The 14,888-nt window shown below is 30.4% G+C and overlaps 1 protein-coding gene across 1 annotated transcript; it reads left to right on the plus strand.

Moving 5' to 3' along the window:
* The first annotated feature begins 2,476 nt into the window (after window positions 1-2,476).
* On the plus strand, window positions 2,477-5,963 carry LOC120357929. Its single transcript, XM_039449943.1, has 5 exons — window positions 2,477-2,636; window positions 2,702-2,840; window positions 5,041-5,200; window positions 5,307-5,403; window positions 5,629-5,963. The coding sequence occupies exons 1-5, from the start codon at window positions 2,587-2,589 to the stop codon at window positions 5,666-5,668; spliced, it is 486 nt and encodes a 161-aa protein (XP_039305877.1). The 5' UTR covers window positions 2,477-2,586; the 3' UTR covers window positions 5,669-5,963.
* The last annotated feature ends 8,925 nt before the right edge of the window (window positions 5,964-14,888 follow it).

Consider the following 14,888-nt stretch of genomic DNA (forward strand, 5'->3'; position numbering starts at 1 on the left):
TCGTCATTTGATCGTCATTTTCAAGTCATCTTTATAACGAATAACAATAAATATTATTAATTAATATATTTCTTAATTAAGTAGTACTTTTAAGTAAGCAAGTCTTTTATATTAATATATTAGATTTTTTTACCGTTTTTTTGATATTGCATGACTACATTCAACAAAAAAGCACCTTTCCTACCAATTAATTTTAAGATATGTCGTCAAATAACGTTTCAATGGCGTTTTATTGATAATAGAGACGTCATTAAAATATGTTATTAAGACGTTATTTGACGTCGCCTTGTTTGTTGAGTTTGTATAACTGTTGTTAAATTTTTAATATTATTATTCTTGCTCTTATATAATTTCTACTAAATCCAAACGTATAAATCAATCATATTAAATAATCTTACAAAATTTGCAAAGTTCTTTTTACTGCAAATCGCAGTCATGAATTTGAATGAGTAACAAAATAATGTTAGATGCCACGCGCATACGCGGCGCGTGAAAATTCTAGATCCAGATCTAACCTATACCTACCTACCTACCCGCACAGCACATAATATTGCTGCAATATTGCTGCAATATTGCAATATCGCAATAATATTACAGCGATATTGTAATATTGCAGCGATATTGCACCAATATTACAGTGTGATATATCACACTGTAATATTGTGGTAATATCGCTGCAATATTACAATGTGATACGTCACACTGCAATATTGCAGTAATATTGCTGCAATATCGTAACGTGAAGTATCACAATACAATTTTGCAGTAATATTGCAGCAATATTGTATTGTCATATATCATATTGCAATATTGCAGTGATATTGCAAATATATTATATTGTGATACATTATATTGCAATATTGCAGTGATATTGCAAATATATTATATTGTGATACATTATATTGCAATATTGCAGTGATATTGCAGTAATATTGTAACATGGTATATTACAATACAATATTGAAGTAATATTGCAGCAATATTAGAACGCGAGATATTACACTGTAATATTACTCTGATATTGCTGCAATATTGCTATATAATATATCTTAGTACAATATTCCAGTGATATTGCAGTAGTATTGTAACATGATATATCGCAATACAATATTGCAGTAATACTGCAGCAATATTATATTGTGATATATCATATTCCAATACTGCAGTGATATTGCAGTAATATTGTAACATGGTATATCACAATACAATACTTTAGTAATATTGCAGCAATATTAGAATGCGAGGTATCACACTGTAATATTACTTTGATATTGTTGTAATATTGCAATATGATATATCATATTGCAATATTGCAGTGATATTGCAAATTTATTATATTGTGATACATTATATTGCAATATTGCAGTGATATTGCAGTAATATTGTAACATGGTATATTACAATACAATATTGAAGTAATATTGCAGCAATATTAGAACGCGAGATATTACACTGTAATATTACTCTGATATTGCTGCAATATTGCTATATAATATATCTTAGTACAATATTCCAGTGATATTGCAGTAGTATTGTAACATGATATATCGCAATACAATATTGCAGTAATACTGCAGCAATATTGTATTGTGATATATCATATTCCAATACTGCAGTGATATTGCAGTAATATTGTAACATGGTATATCACAATACAATACTTTAGTAATATTGCAGCAATATTAGAATGCGAAGTATCACACTGTAATATTACTTTGATATTGTTGTAATATTGCATATGATATATCATAGTACAATATTGCAGTGATATTACAGTAATATTGTAACATCATATATCACAATACAATATTGCAAAGAATATTAGAATGCAATGTATCATACTATAATATTGTTGTAATATTGCAGCAATGTTGCATTATGATTTATCGCAATACAATATTGTAGTGACATTACAGAATATTAGAATGCAATGTTTTATATTGATGTAAAATTGCAGCAATATTGCGTGCTAAATCGTAGTTTTGCCGAAATGACACTAAAAATGGACTAAACTTTGCATATAAGTTAGAAATTAACTTTTTTATATATTTGTAAACCAACTTATCACTACACAATTCATCGCATATTTTAAAACTTAAACACGTTTATTAAAATATGTTCCAGTCATCAGTTTTTGGAAATTTTTAAAACTTATTTTTGTATACTTAATTGGTGAAAATATATACACAACACAGGCATAAAAATATAAATTTCTTAATGAGATATTTTACGATATTAATGCGATACGAAGCAGTTCATTTTTTAATAGTTAGTTTTTATTAAAAATATATATATGTCGTTTTTATTAATATAGTTTTTATTAAAAAAAATATATATATATAAAATATATGTAATATATGTAATACTTATCATTGTTTTCTTGCATCTTAAACTGAGAATGTATAAGGATCGAGGTTTTGACATTGCTTCAAATGCTTCGAAGCACTTGTAACGTCACGTTGACTGTAGCCAAGAACAAATAATGTTTCCAAACGCCGCGCCGCAAGCGCCAAACGCATCTCCCATGCAGAACGCGCTTGCGCAACAATCGACCATGCGTGCTGATGCGTGCACGATGATGCGTGCATGTTAATGCTTCCGTGTGTGCGTACGTGTGTGACTCGAGCGGCGAGCTGGTAAGTTTTGATATCTTTGAAAGTATATGGTATTTTGAGTATTTTAATAATTGGAAATCTAACAGCCAAAAGAAGAAGAAGACACGAGCTACGAGAGCCACGAGGCTGACGAGACAAAAGGAAGTCGCGTTGTTGTGCCGGTCGTTCCAGTCGAGTGTTGATCGCGCGGACAGAGGAAATAACGGAATAAAAAATTTTGCCGAGGTAAGAATTATTTCAAATTAACAAACAGCTTCATGGATTTATAAAGTACTCGTAACCTCAAAGTGTTAAATTGTTAAATGTTAAAAGATATTGCTACGTTTTATTGCAATTTCGGCTCTATAAGAGCTCGAGGTAATAAGTAAAACATAGTGTAAACTTAATTGTCGAAAGAAAGAGTGATACATAGAGTAAACTTGTAGTCGCAATCTTCAGCCACAACGGTACATCAGTACTTAAAACTTCAATCATTGCGTTGTTTGAATTGTGTTGATATATCCTCATCACACTTCGTGTGTGTGTGTGTGTGTGTGTGTGTGTGTGTGTGTGTGTGTGTGTGTGTGTGTGTGTTACATGCAGCAGCCGCGTGTCAAAGAAATAACAATACATATACACATGCACACAACTCACATGCAGCGGTGCTCAACGTGCGACACGGGAGCCCTACTAGGGCTCGGAAGTTCGTGCATGATCCCGTGTCGCACGCTGAGCACCGCTGCATGCGAGTTCTGTGCATGTATATATGTGTGTGACGATTGTCATTTCTTTGACACGCGGCTGCTGCATGTAACACACACGCGTACACTGAAAAAAAAGTTTGGTAATAGCTAACAAATGTTGAGTGAAATAATGCTAATTAAATATTTTGTTAATATAACCAAAAAATAATTTTACTTTTCTAAATATTTAGTAAGTATTACCAAATTTATTTATACTTAATTACTACATATTTAGGAAGATAAAATTATTTTTGATTATATTAATCAAATATTTAATTGGCATTATTTCACTTAACATTTCGTAGCTATTACGAAGCTCTTTTTTCAGTGTACAGCAGTTTTCTTTATCAGCCATCTTACATGTTTAAGATGTATGAAATTTCTGTTTTTTTTAGAAAAAAAAGTAAATTCGAACCAGTGCATGAATCCTATTGGAATCCTATTGGACTCCAATAGGAGTCCTATTGGACTTTTCTATTTTAATCATATTTTATTGTAGGTATATGTTTCAAATTAAACTGCTGAATTTTCTCACATGTTTAAAATCAATTGATATCGATTAAGAAATTTTCATAAATTTAACAGAATTTTTTAGGTTTTTTTAATTTAAAACGTTTCTTAGTATTTTAATTGATTTTACTTTCCATCTTTTATATATAAAAAATCAATAATTGTAAAGGGCGAATAAGAGTCAACGTGGTTCTTACTGCGTATTAATGTGTATTTGTATAAAATCACACAATTTATATAAAAGACATGATGTACCTGATTCAATGGTGGGCCTCATATTTGACTAAGTTATTTATTGCTCTTTTTTAAAACTTATTTATTGTATAATTTGATCAATCATAATTTGTCTACTGTTTGTTATACATATTAATAATGGGATTTCGTCCTTTGCTTTGCATCATTACTGATAATCTTACTTTATATATTTTTGACATAATAATTTAAATTTTTTGGTTGTCACATATAGGACTTCTCAGTCCATTAATTACTTAATTGGCTGAGTATCCGACTGTGACTGACTTATACTAGGATTTTGACTCCCATGCGAGATTGAGAGATTGAATGTACTACTGCCAATTTTTACGATTGTTGAATTTGAACCAAAACGTTCATTGAATCAGGCACATGTCTTTTAAATAAACTATAAGGTTTTATACCAGTATACATTAAGAACCACATAAACCCTCATTTGCCATCTACAGTCATTAATATTTAATATTATAAATCCTGTTAAATTTATTTTAAATAAATATAAGTTCTTTAAAAACAATGGCGATATAAAATTAACTAAAAATTGTAGTCAAATTAATTACAATTCGGTAAAAAGTTTTCCATATATGAACATATATAAATATATGTAATTATATACGAAATATGTCCATATATGTTCATACTAAGATACTTTATTTTGTAAAATTTTTATTTGGTAAAAGAAAATTAATAGTTATAATTTATATAAATAGATGACATAAAGTAATTTAAAAATTTTTTCTCATACATTAATTAAGAATACTAAAATATAATATATTTAAAAATTTGAAAACAAGTGTTCATTTTATCATAAAAAAGAATTAAAATCAATTAGGAAAAAACATTCATTATATAGATTGAATGTTTAAAGCTTAACATTTCTCATGTAAGCAATATTTACAACAGAAAATTTTGAAATATTGTTTTAATAATAACTTTTGCAGATCAACGCACTTATGAAACGGGGCGGAAAAAACGTAGAAGATTTAACAAACAATATAATGACCAAAGTTTTTACGAATGAGTTGGCATCCAATTTTAGTATGCAGGGTAAACAGAAAAAAAAAGCTTTACTGGATTTTACAGTAACTTCGTGCATAATTGGCAAGTATCTGTTTTTAATCTATTTAAAATCTTCATTTATGATTCTCTATAGTAAAATATTAAGGAAACATTTTTATATGTAACATCACAATATTGTATTTTTCAGAAGCGATAATGGCTTGCGAAAATAGTAAAGAAGATTATATTCAGAAACAAATGGGCAAGTGGCTAGCGAATGCGCCTGTTTGCTTATCCAGAAATAGGTAATGTCATTACATAATCTTTTTAACCCTTTATGCCCAAACTCTTTTTATAGCATTTAAAGTACTATAAAAAAAAACTAAACAATAATAATTAATATACATTTCAACAACTGTGAAAAGTAAATGTCACCGCATGTTATAAGTAAATTATAACAAAAGTGGCCACATGACTATAATCCTACTTATGCATGTGTTTTGTACATTTGATTATTTTTTTCTTTTCAGAACAAAGAAGGAAAATTCGGAGGCGGCCAAAACTAATTAACATAAAATAATTTAACAAAAAATATTAATTTAATATAAAAGTTTTATAGTATTGAGTTTAACATTTATAAATTTTATAGTGCTGTTTTTTGAAAAGTAAATTTTATTTAGACTTATAACCTTATTCGGACACGTAATTGTATTTTTAATTTGTATCGTACACATTTACGTTACACAATGTGAGAATTAAGCTATATTGATTAAGGAAATAAAATAAATAAGTACACATTTACGTTGCACAATGTGATAATTAAGTTATATTGACTAAGGAAATAAAATAAATAAGTAAAGTAAAATTGTTTATATTTATTAAGTAATTATACATATTTTTTTACATACATTGCAGCAACATTATTGTACAAATATTATGGGGACATTGGAGTAATATTACTGGATATTGTATAAATATTATGGAGGCATTGCCGCAATATTACCGTGATATTATGAGAATATTACAGACATATTGCAGCAAAATTATAGCAATATTATTGCAATATTTCTTGACAATATTACAATATTGCAATATTGCAGCAATATTATGACAATATTACAACAATATTATTTCAATATCACTACGTAATATTAATACAATATTACTGCAATGTCGCAGCAATATTACAGTAATATTACTGAGATATTGTAAATCAACGCAACAGATTTTCGCGGACGTTACACATTGCTGCAATATCACTGCAATATATCTTGGCAATATTACAACAATATTACAGCAATATTATTTCAATATCACTACGTAATATTAATACAATATTATTGCAATGTCGCAGGAATATTACAGTAATATTACTGAAATATTGAAGTATAATATTACTGCGATAAATTTTCGCGGACATTAGACATTGCAGCAATATTGCTGCAATATTACCGCAATATATCTTTGCAATATTGTAACAATATTACAGCAATATTATTTCAATATCACTACGTAATATTAATACACTATTACTGCAATGTCGCAGCAATATCATAGTAATATTATTGACATATTGCAGTGTAATATTATTGCGATGAATTTTCGCGGACATTAGACATTGCAGCAATATTGCTGCAATATTACCGCAATATATCTTTGCAATATTATCGCAATATTGCAATATTGCAGCAATATTGCAGCAATATTACGTGCTGTGCGGGTACCTACCCTACACCTACACAACGACAGTGTATGCGATCCTATGCTCGACAAGATTGTTGCAACGGTCTGTATTCTGTATAAGTTTTTTGTAAATAGTGTATTTCGTAACGAAAATCTATAACGGAATGTATAAAATAATAGAATTTAATGAAGAAGAAGGAGGTGGCTTGGCAATTGTGCATACCACGTGGTTAACACCACGAAAAAAAGAAGTTTTTTGGCCACCTTACAAAGGCAACACAAATTTTATGCGTGCCTTAAAAAAAGGGGAAAGTGTAAACGAAGAAACGTGGCAAATTTATAGAATCGCTCGTAATTTCTATGAAACTGGTAAGGACGTAACATAATGATTTATTTTACTATTTCAAACGTTTGATTTAGTGATTCTCTTAGTTAAATAAGATACACACAAGACAGGATATTCTTTTTAAAACCAGATATTGATTAAATAAAATTGAAGATAAAAAATATTGAATTACATCTTTTAATTTAAAATAGATTTAATTAAAAACGTATCTCTCTAACCTAAAAATTGATTCTGCTCTTCAATCATTACAGATGATTTAGATAAAGCCAAACGTAAGCTTTCTTTGGCAGAAGATAAAAGTGATCTCAACACAGAAGCAGAATCAAATGTTCAACTTACTACTAGAAAAAGAAATAGACCTGCAAAACGAATATACGATAGTAGTAGTGGTGAAGAAGAACAAATAAATAGCATATTTGAACGGCCTGCAAAAATTTCTCATGGTTTGTACTTAATATTCTTTTGAATTCTTTTACGTACACACGCGCATATACACACAAAAAATATATATACATATCAATTTATATTATTTTTCTACTATTAACATCTATAGATGTTGGCAATAATTCTAAAACTATCAGTGATGAGAAGAGAAATGATAGTTTATCAAAAGATGAAATTAATATTGCAAGCCAAACAAAAGATACTTGGTCAGTTGCAACTAGCACATCTTTAATTTCTGATCAGTTCGGTAAGTTATTTTATAAAGTATTCTGTTTGTTGAACTTTGTAACCACAACATTTAAAAGGTATTTATAAAGTGATTCCAATATCATTTGTAGACGATAATAGTAATAATGGTATTAAGAACATAAGTAGCATGCAAAGAGATAATATTTCAATTGGAACAAATATTGCTGCTGATATATCTTTGACTTCTGCTTCTGGCCAATCTGGTACGTTTTTTCTAACTTATATTAAATATTATACTTTTTTAAAGTATTTTAGATTATTTAAGAAATTAAATAAATTAAAGAAATATAATTTTTCATTGTATATTTAATATTTAAATTGCTAAATGCTTTATAGTTTAGTAAGAAAAACAGTTTGAATTATTAGATTGTTTTCTTATTATTCGTTTTTATATTTATAAGTCATTTTAAACATTAAATTCTTTGTGTTTGTAGTGATTTTACAAAAAATATTGCAATTAGTTACTATTAAACAACAAAATGATGATTTAATGAAAGCAGTACGTAATAAAAACCATATTCAACCGACTATATTTACACCGGAAAATTTACCAATAAAATTTCCTTTAACATCCAATAATGATATTTTAACATTAGAAGAATATTTACAAAATAATGACAATTTGTTAGCTTTGGTAAGTTATATAACAAGAAATATATTGTATATTTTTATATTTTTTATTTTATTCTATAATAACATGTGCCGCTATTGATTTTATTACGGTTTGTGGTAATTAATAGATATATTTTATTCTTAAATGATTTAAGTATAAAATTTTTAAATTTTAAAACATTTTAAATAAATAAATAGACATATAAATAAATTAAATATAAATAACATTTATTTAGATAGAGGAGAAGAGGGTAATATGGCACCCATTTTCATTTTATTGAATCATTTTGTTAATAATTAATATTTTCTATTGAAACTTGAACGATTACATTCGTCAAAATGTTGTTTGACAGATTCTAGGCTCAAAATAATGAGATATTTATTATTTAGGATGTGATTTATAAAAATCTAATGCTCTGCATAATCGGTGGCAGAAAAAAAGTGGTTGTAATATGGCTATCTATAAGAATAATTTAAAAAAGTTAGTTTAGTTTAGGAGAAACACAGTATCTTGTTACAAAATTATATACGAGGTGTGTTCAAAAAGTATCGCGAATTTTGTGTTTTTTCAAAAATTATTTATTTATTCATGAATATCTATTTTGTCCCCTTCAAATTAATCCCCATGAGATATTATACACTTGTGCCAACGGTTTTTCCAATCTTCGAAGCACTTCAAAAAATCATTTTTTTTTATCTTGTTCAGCTCCTCCTTCGATGCCGTCTTTATCTCGTCAAGCGTAGCGTAACGTCGTCCTTTCATGGGCCTCTTCAGTTTAGGGAACAAGAAAAAGTCACAGGGGGCCAGATCTGGGGAATACGGTGGCTGCGGCATCATTAGTGTGTTGTTTTTGGCCAAAAAGTCGCGCACAAGCAACGATGTGTGAGCAGGGGCGTTATCGTGGTGCAAAAGCCAATTTTTGTTCTTCCACAAATCCGGGCGTTTCTGGCGGATTGCTTCGCGCAAATTGCGCATAACTTGCAGGTAATATTCCTTATTGACCGTTCTACCCTGTGGCAAGAACTCATGATGCACCACGCCCCTGCAATCGAAGAAAACTGTCAGCAAAACTTTCACATTCGACCGAACTTGGCGCGCTTTTTTCGGTCTTGGTTCGTGCGGCAGCTTCCATTGAGATGATTGAGCTTTGGTTTCCACGTCATAACCATAAACCCACGATTCGTCACCAGTTATGACCCTCTGGAGCAAATTTGGGTCGTCGCGGATAGAGTCCAACATCTCATTAGCAATGTTCATGCGATGCTGTTTTTGGTCGCAATTGAGCAATTTTGGTACGAATTTCGCGGCGACCCGTCTCATGCCCAAATCATTGATAAAAATCGAATGGCACGAGCCAATCGATATGTTTAGGTCCTCAGCAACTTCTCTAACGGTGATTCGACGATTGGCCAATACCATTTTCTCCACTTCATTAACTTTTTCGTCTGTTGTTGAAGTGCTCGGGCGTCCGGCACGCTCTTCGTCGTTCACATCTTCTCGGCCTTCTGAGAACATTTTGTACCACCGATAAACGTTGCTTCGGTCCAAGGTAGCTTCTCCGTATGCCACAGTCAACATTCGGAATGCATCCGCGCACTTAATTTCGTTTTTCACACAAAATTTGATACAGGTTCTTTGATCCATTTTTTTGAATAGGTAAAAATCGAAGACGATCCAAAACACGTGCAAGCAAAGCAGCTGTCAACAATTAAGTGAACATTCAAAATGGCCGAGCTTGTCGGCATAAGTGAGAGACATGAGTACCAACATAACGCCACAAAAAGATCGAAATTCGAATATACGTAACCCGCGAAAATTCAAAATTCGCGATACTTTTTGAACACACCTCGTATATTTAATTTTCCATTGTTTAGAATTTTTCTGCGTTCAGTAATTTTAAAAATACCATTAAGAATTTAGTTAGAAATGTCATTTTATTCCTGTTTAACATTAAACAACAAGCATAAAATAATGTTTTTAATGTTTCTAAACACCGCTCTCTAGAATGACGATCGATTTATTGAAGAAATATTTCAATATAAAAATTTTGCTTAAAAGACCATATTAATAAAATTCCATGTTATTGTTTTAACTTTGTATAACTAAAAATGTGTATAGCTGAATAAAAAGGTAAATAATAAAAAAAACACTCAAGTGTATGTACATTTGTGTGATAATACACTCAAGTTTAAAAATAATGAGAAAGTATGAGTAATTAAAGGTTAAAGGTGAACCTTGAAAAAGTTTAGAAGTGCTCAAAAGTAAAAATGCCTTATAACAATTGTCACTTATTATGTATTGTCATATTAATATCACTAAAAAACGGCGGGCTACTAAATGAATAACTCCATAAGCAATTGTTAGAATACGTCATCTAATAACGGAGATAATAGGGGTAACCATATTGTCGACAGCAGCCATAATACCCTCTTCTCCTCTATAAATTACATGTAAATAATATGGATAAAGAAGGATTAAGAATGATATAGATATTACAAGTGTAGATTAAATAGAATCTAATGTTATTTTATTTTAAACTATATACTTTGTTTATGCTTTACTGAACTTAATATTTTTAATTTTTTTAGAGTTCCTATTTATCATCTATGGGAGGTACTGATGTCATTTCTCGAACAAATCGAATATTGAGAACTATCTTTACTGATAACTTAGCATCCCAATATAATTTTATCGGCACTAAACAAAAATCTGCGTTTAGCAAATTACAGTTATGTAAATGTATTAAACGTAAGTACTTGTAATATTTGAATACATTTTTTATGGAATATAGGTAAATTAAATAAGTTAATAAACATGATTATATTTACGAGGTGTGTTCAAAAAGTATCGCGAATTTTGTGTTTTTTCAAAAATTATTTATTTATTCATGAATATCTATTTTGTCCCCTTCAAAGTAATCCCCATGAGATATTATACACTTGTGCCAACGGTTTTTCCAATCTTCGAAGCACTTCAAAAAATCATTTTTTTTTATCTTGTTCAGCTCCTCTTTCGATGCCGTCTTTATCTCGTCAAGCGTAGCGTAACGTCGTCCTTTCATGGGCCTCTTCAGTTTAGGGAACAAGAAAAAGTCACAGGGGGCCAGATCTGGGGAATACGGTGGCTGCGGCATCATTAGTGTGTTGTTTTTGGCCAAAAAATCGCGCACAAGCAACGATGTGTGAGCAGGGGCGTTATCGTGGTGCAAAAGCCAATTTTTGTTCTTCCACAAATCCGGGCGTTTCTGGCGGATTGCTTCGCGCAAATTGCGCATAACTTGCAGGTAATATTCCTTATTGACCGTTCTACCCTGTGGCAAGAACTCATGATGCACCACGCCCCTGCAATCGAAGAAAACTGTCAGCAAAACTTTCACATTCGACCGAACTTGGCGCGCTTTTTTCGGTCTTGGTTCGTGCGGCAGCTTCCATTGAGATGATTGAGCTTTGGTTTCCACGTCATAACCATAAACCCACGATTCGTCACCAGTTATGACCCTCTGGAGCAAATTTGGGTCGTCGCGGACAGAGTCCAACGTCTCATTAGCAATGTTCATGCGATGCTGTTTTTGGTCGCAATTGAGCAATTTTGGTACGAATTTCGCGGCGACCCGTCTCATGCCCAAATCATTGATAAAAATCGAATGGCACGAGCCAATCGATATGTTTAGGTCCTCAGCAACTTCTCTAACGGTGATTCGACGATTGGCCAATATCATTTTCTCCACTTCATTAATTTTTTCGTCTGTTGTTGAAGTGCTCGGGCGTCCGGCACGCTCTTCGTCGTTCTCATCTTCTCGGCCTTCTGAGAACATTTTGTACCACCGATAAACGTTGCTTCGGTCCAAGGTAGCTTCTCCGTATGCCACAGTCAACATTCGGAATGCATCCGCGCACTTAATTTCGTTTTTCACACAAAATTTGATACAGGTTCTTTGATCCATTTTTTTGAATAGGTAAAAATCGAAGACGATCCAAAACACGTGCAAGCAAAGCAGCTGTCAACAATTAAGTGAACATTCAAAATGGCCGAGCTTGTCGGCATAAGTGAGAGACATGAGTACCAACATAACGCCACAAAAAGATCGAAATTCGAATATACGTAACCCGCGAAAATTCAAAATTCGCGATACTTTTTGAACACACCTCGTATGCCTGTATGTTTTAAACTTGTTTTATTAAATTAAAATTCTTTTAAAGATTCTGATTGTTTATATTTTTGATATATTATATTATTGATTACTGATATATACAATATTATTGATTTTCTCCTTATTATAATGTTTTTAGGAGCTATAAAACTGTGTGAATCACAAGCTACAGAAAAACAAGTTGAAGATGCTATAAAAATATGGTTAAAACATGCTCCACAACGGATGGAAAAAAAAAATAACAGGAATATTGCTTAAGTCATCTCAACAGAAGTTACTATTTATTTATAATATACGTAATATTTAAATATTTTTAAGATGATAAAAAGGAAGGAGCAGGTAGGTAAACGTCAATTCTATCGACGTGTCAGTCATGAAGTTCAAAGTATACTCAACGAAATAAATTTGACTTGTAGTAATGCACAGCAAGCACAAAGTGTTTTAAATATTAAAAAGGACAATTCATACGTTAATAATTTTAATATTAATTCTCAAGAAGTAAAAGATACATATGTAAACAAATTTACTTTACATGAAAGTAATGATAATATATCTGCTCCATATTTAAATAATACACTTGACGATGATTATATAGATAATAATATACTCAATATATCCAAAGAATGTTCTGATTTTCAATGTGCAATAAATAATTTTGAGTTAGAAAGCACACATAATTTTGATTTAAAAGTATCTTTAGCAGAATGGTGTATAAAATTTAAAATTCCTCATATTGCTGTCAATAGTCTTTTATCTATCCTGGTTCGATTGCATCCCGAATTGCCTCTAAATGCTAGAACCTTATTGAAAACACCTCAATCAATAGTAATTCAACAGTTAGAAAATGGTGAATATTGTCATCTTGGTATAAACTCTGGATTAAAAAACATTTTTTCAGTAAGCAATTATTTTTTAAATAACACAATTGAATTGAGTTTCAGTTTTGATGGAGTGCCTTTATTTTCTAGTAATAATATTCAAATATGGCCAATCTCATGTTTAGTAAAAAATGTAAAGTGTAAACCATTCATTGCAGGTATATTTTGTGGAAATGCTAAACCTAAACCTCTTGATAAATATTTAAATGATTTCATAAATGAACTATCTGATCTATTACAAAATGGGTATCATTTTAAAAACAGAAAATATGTTATTAAAGTTCATAGTATAATATGTGACGCACCTGCAAAAGCATATATAAAATGCATTAAATCTCATGGAGGATATAATGCATGTGATAAATGCACAGAAATTGGCTAATTTCATGGTCGCGTTATATATCCTAATACAAATGCAAAACGTCGAACTGATGCTTCATTTTTATTTCAAGAAGATGAAGAACATCATGTTGGTAAATCACCATTATTAAAATTAAATATTGGAATGGTTTCTATTTTTCCAATAGATTATATGCATAACATATGTTTAGGAGTAGTAAGAAAACAATTATGCATATGGATGGGTATCACACGAAATACTAATAAAAAAGTAAGATTGCGCAGTCGTTTCATTGATATGATATCGGATCGCTTAGTATTGTTAAAACCATTCGTAACAGTTGAATTTAACAGAAAACCCCGGAGTTTACATGAATTATTACGATGGAAAGCTACTGAATTAAGAACTTTCTTAATATATTTGGGACCACTTATTTTAAAAGATGTACTTGACTTAGCTGTATACGAACATTTTTTGTTACTTAATTGTGCAATAACGATACTTTTATCTAAAAAACATATTTTACATTTTGGTCTTGATTTTATTCGAAACTTATTAAATCTTTTCATAAGTCATAGTAAAAAAATTTATGGAATTGAATTTTTAGTATACAATGTACATGCACTCTGTCACTTGCCTGATGAGGTTGAGAAATATGGTCCTTTAGACATATTTTCAGCATTTCCGTTTGAAAATTATTTTGCTGAAATTAAAGCCTTAGTCAGATCACCACATAAACCACTTCAACAAATTTGTCGCAGGTTACATGAAACTTCACTTTTAGGTGTGAAAATAACTGAAAAAAAGTTATTGATACATCTCATGCAACATACAGAAGGTCCTTTGCTTCATAGAGTAGAAGTTTGTAAACAATATAAAAAAATTGAATTTAAAGACTGTATATTTTGTATAAGTAGCTGTTCTTTACCGGATTCCTATTTTATTACAAAAGAAAATAAAGTAATTCGAATTGACAACATTATTCTAAATTCAGAAAACAAAACATTTTTATTAGGAAAACAATTCTATTCTTATGAAACCTTTAATAATTACCCAATTGATTCTAAATTGTTAGATATTTATATTC

The sequence above is a fragment of the Solenopsis invicta genome, chromosome 5 (genome assembly GCF_016802725.1).
Source record: "Solenopsis invicta isolate M01_SB chromosome 5, UNIL_Sinv_3.0, whole genome shotgun sequence".
In the NCBI taxonomy this organism is placed as follows: domain Eukaryota; kingdom Metazoa; phylum Arthropoda; class Insecta; order Hymenoptera; family Formicidae; genus Solenopsis; species Solenopsis invicta.

Coding starts and splice junctions, on each gene's coding strand:
- LOC120357929 (XM_039449943.1), top strand. CDS start 2,587: ATGTTAATGCTTCCGTGTGTGCGTACGTGTGTGACTCGAGCGGCGAGC. Junction 5,201..5,306: donor AGTAACTTCGTGCATAATTG/GCAAGTATCTGT, acceptor TGTATTTTTCAG/AAGCGATAATGGCTTGCGAA. Junction 5,404..5,628: donor GTTTGCTTATCCAGAAATAG/GTAATGTCATTA, acceptor TTTTCTTTTCAG/AACAAAGAAGGAAAATTCGG.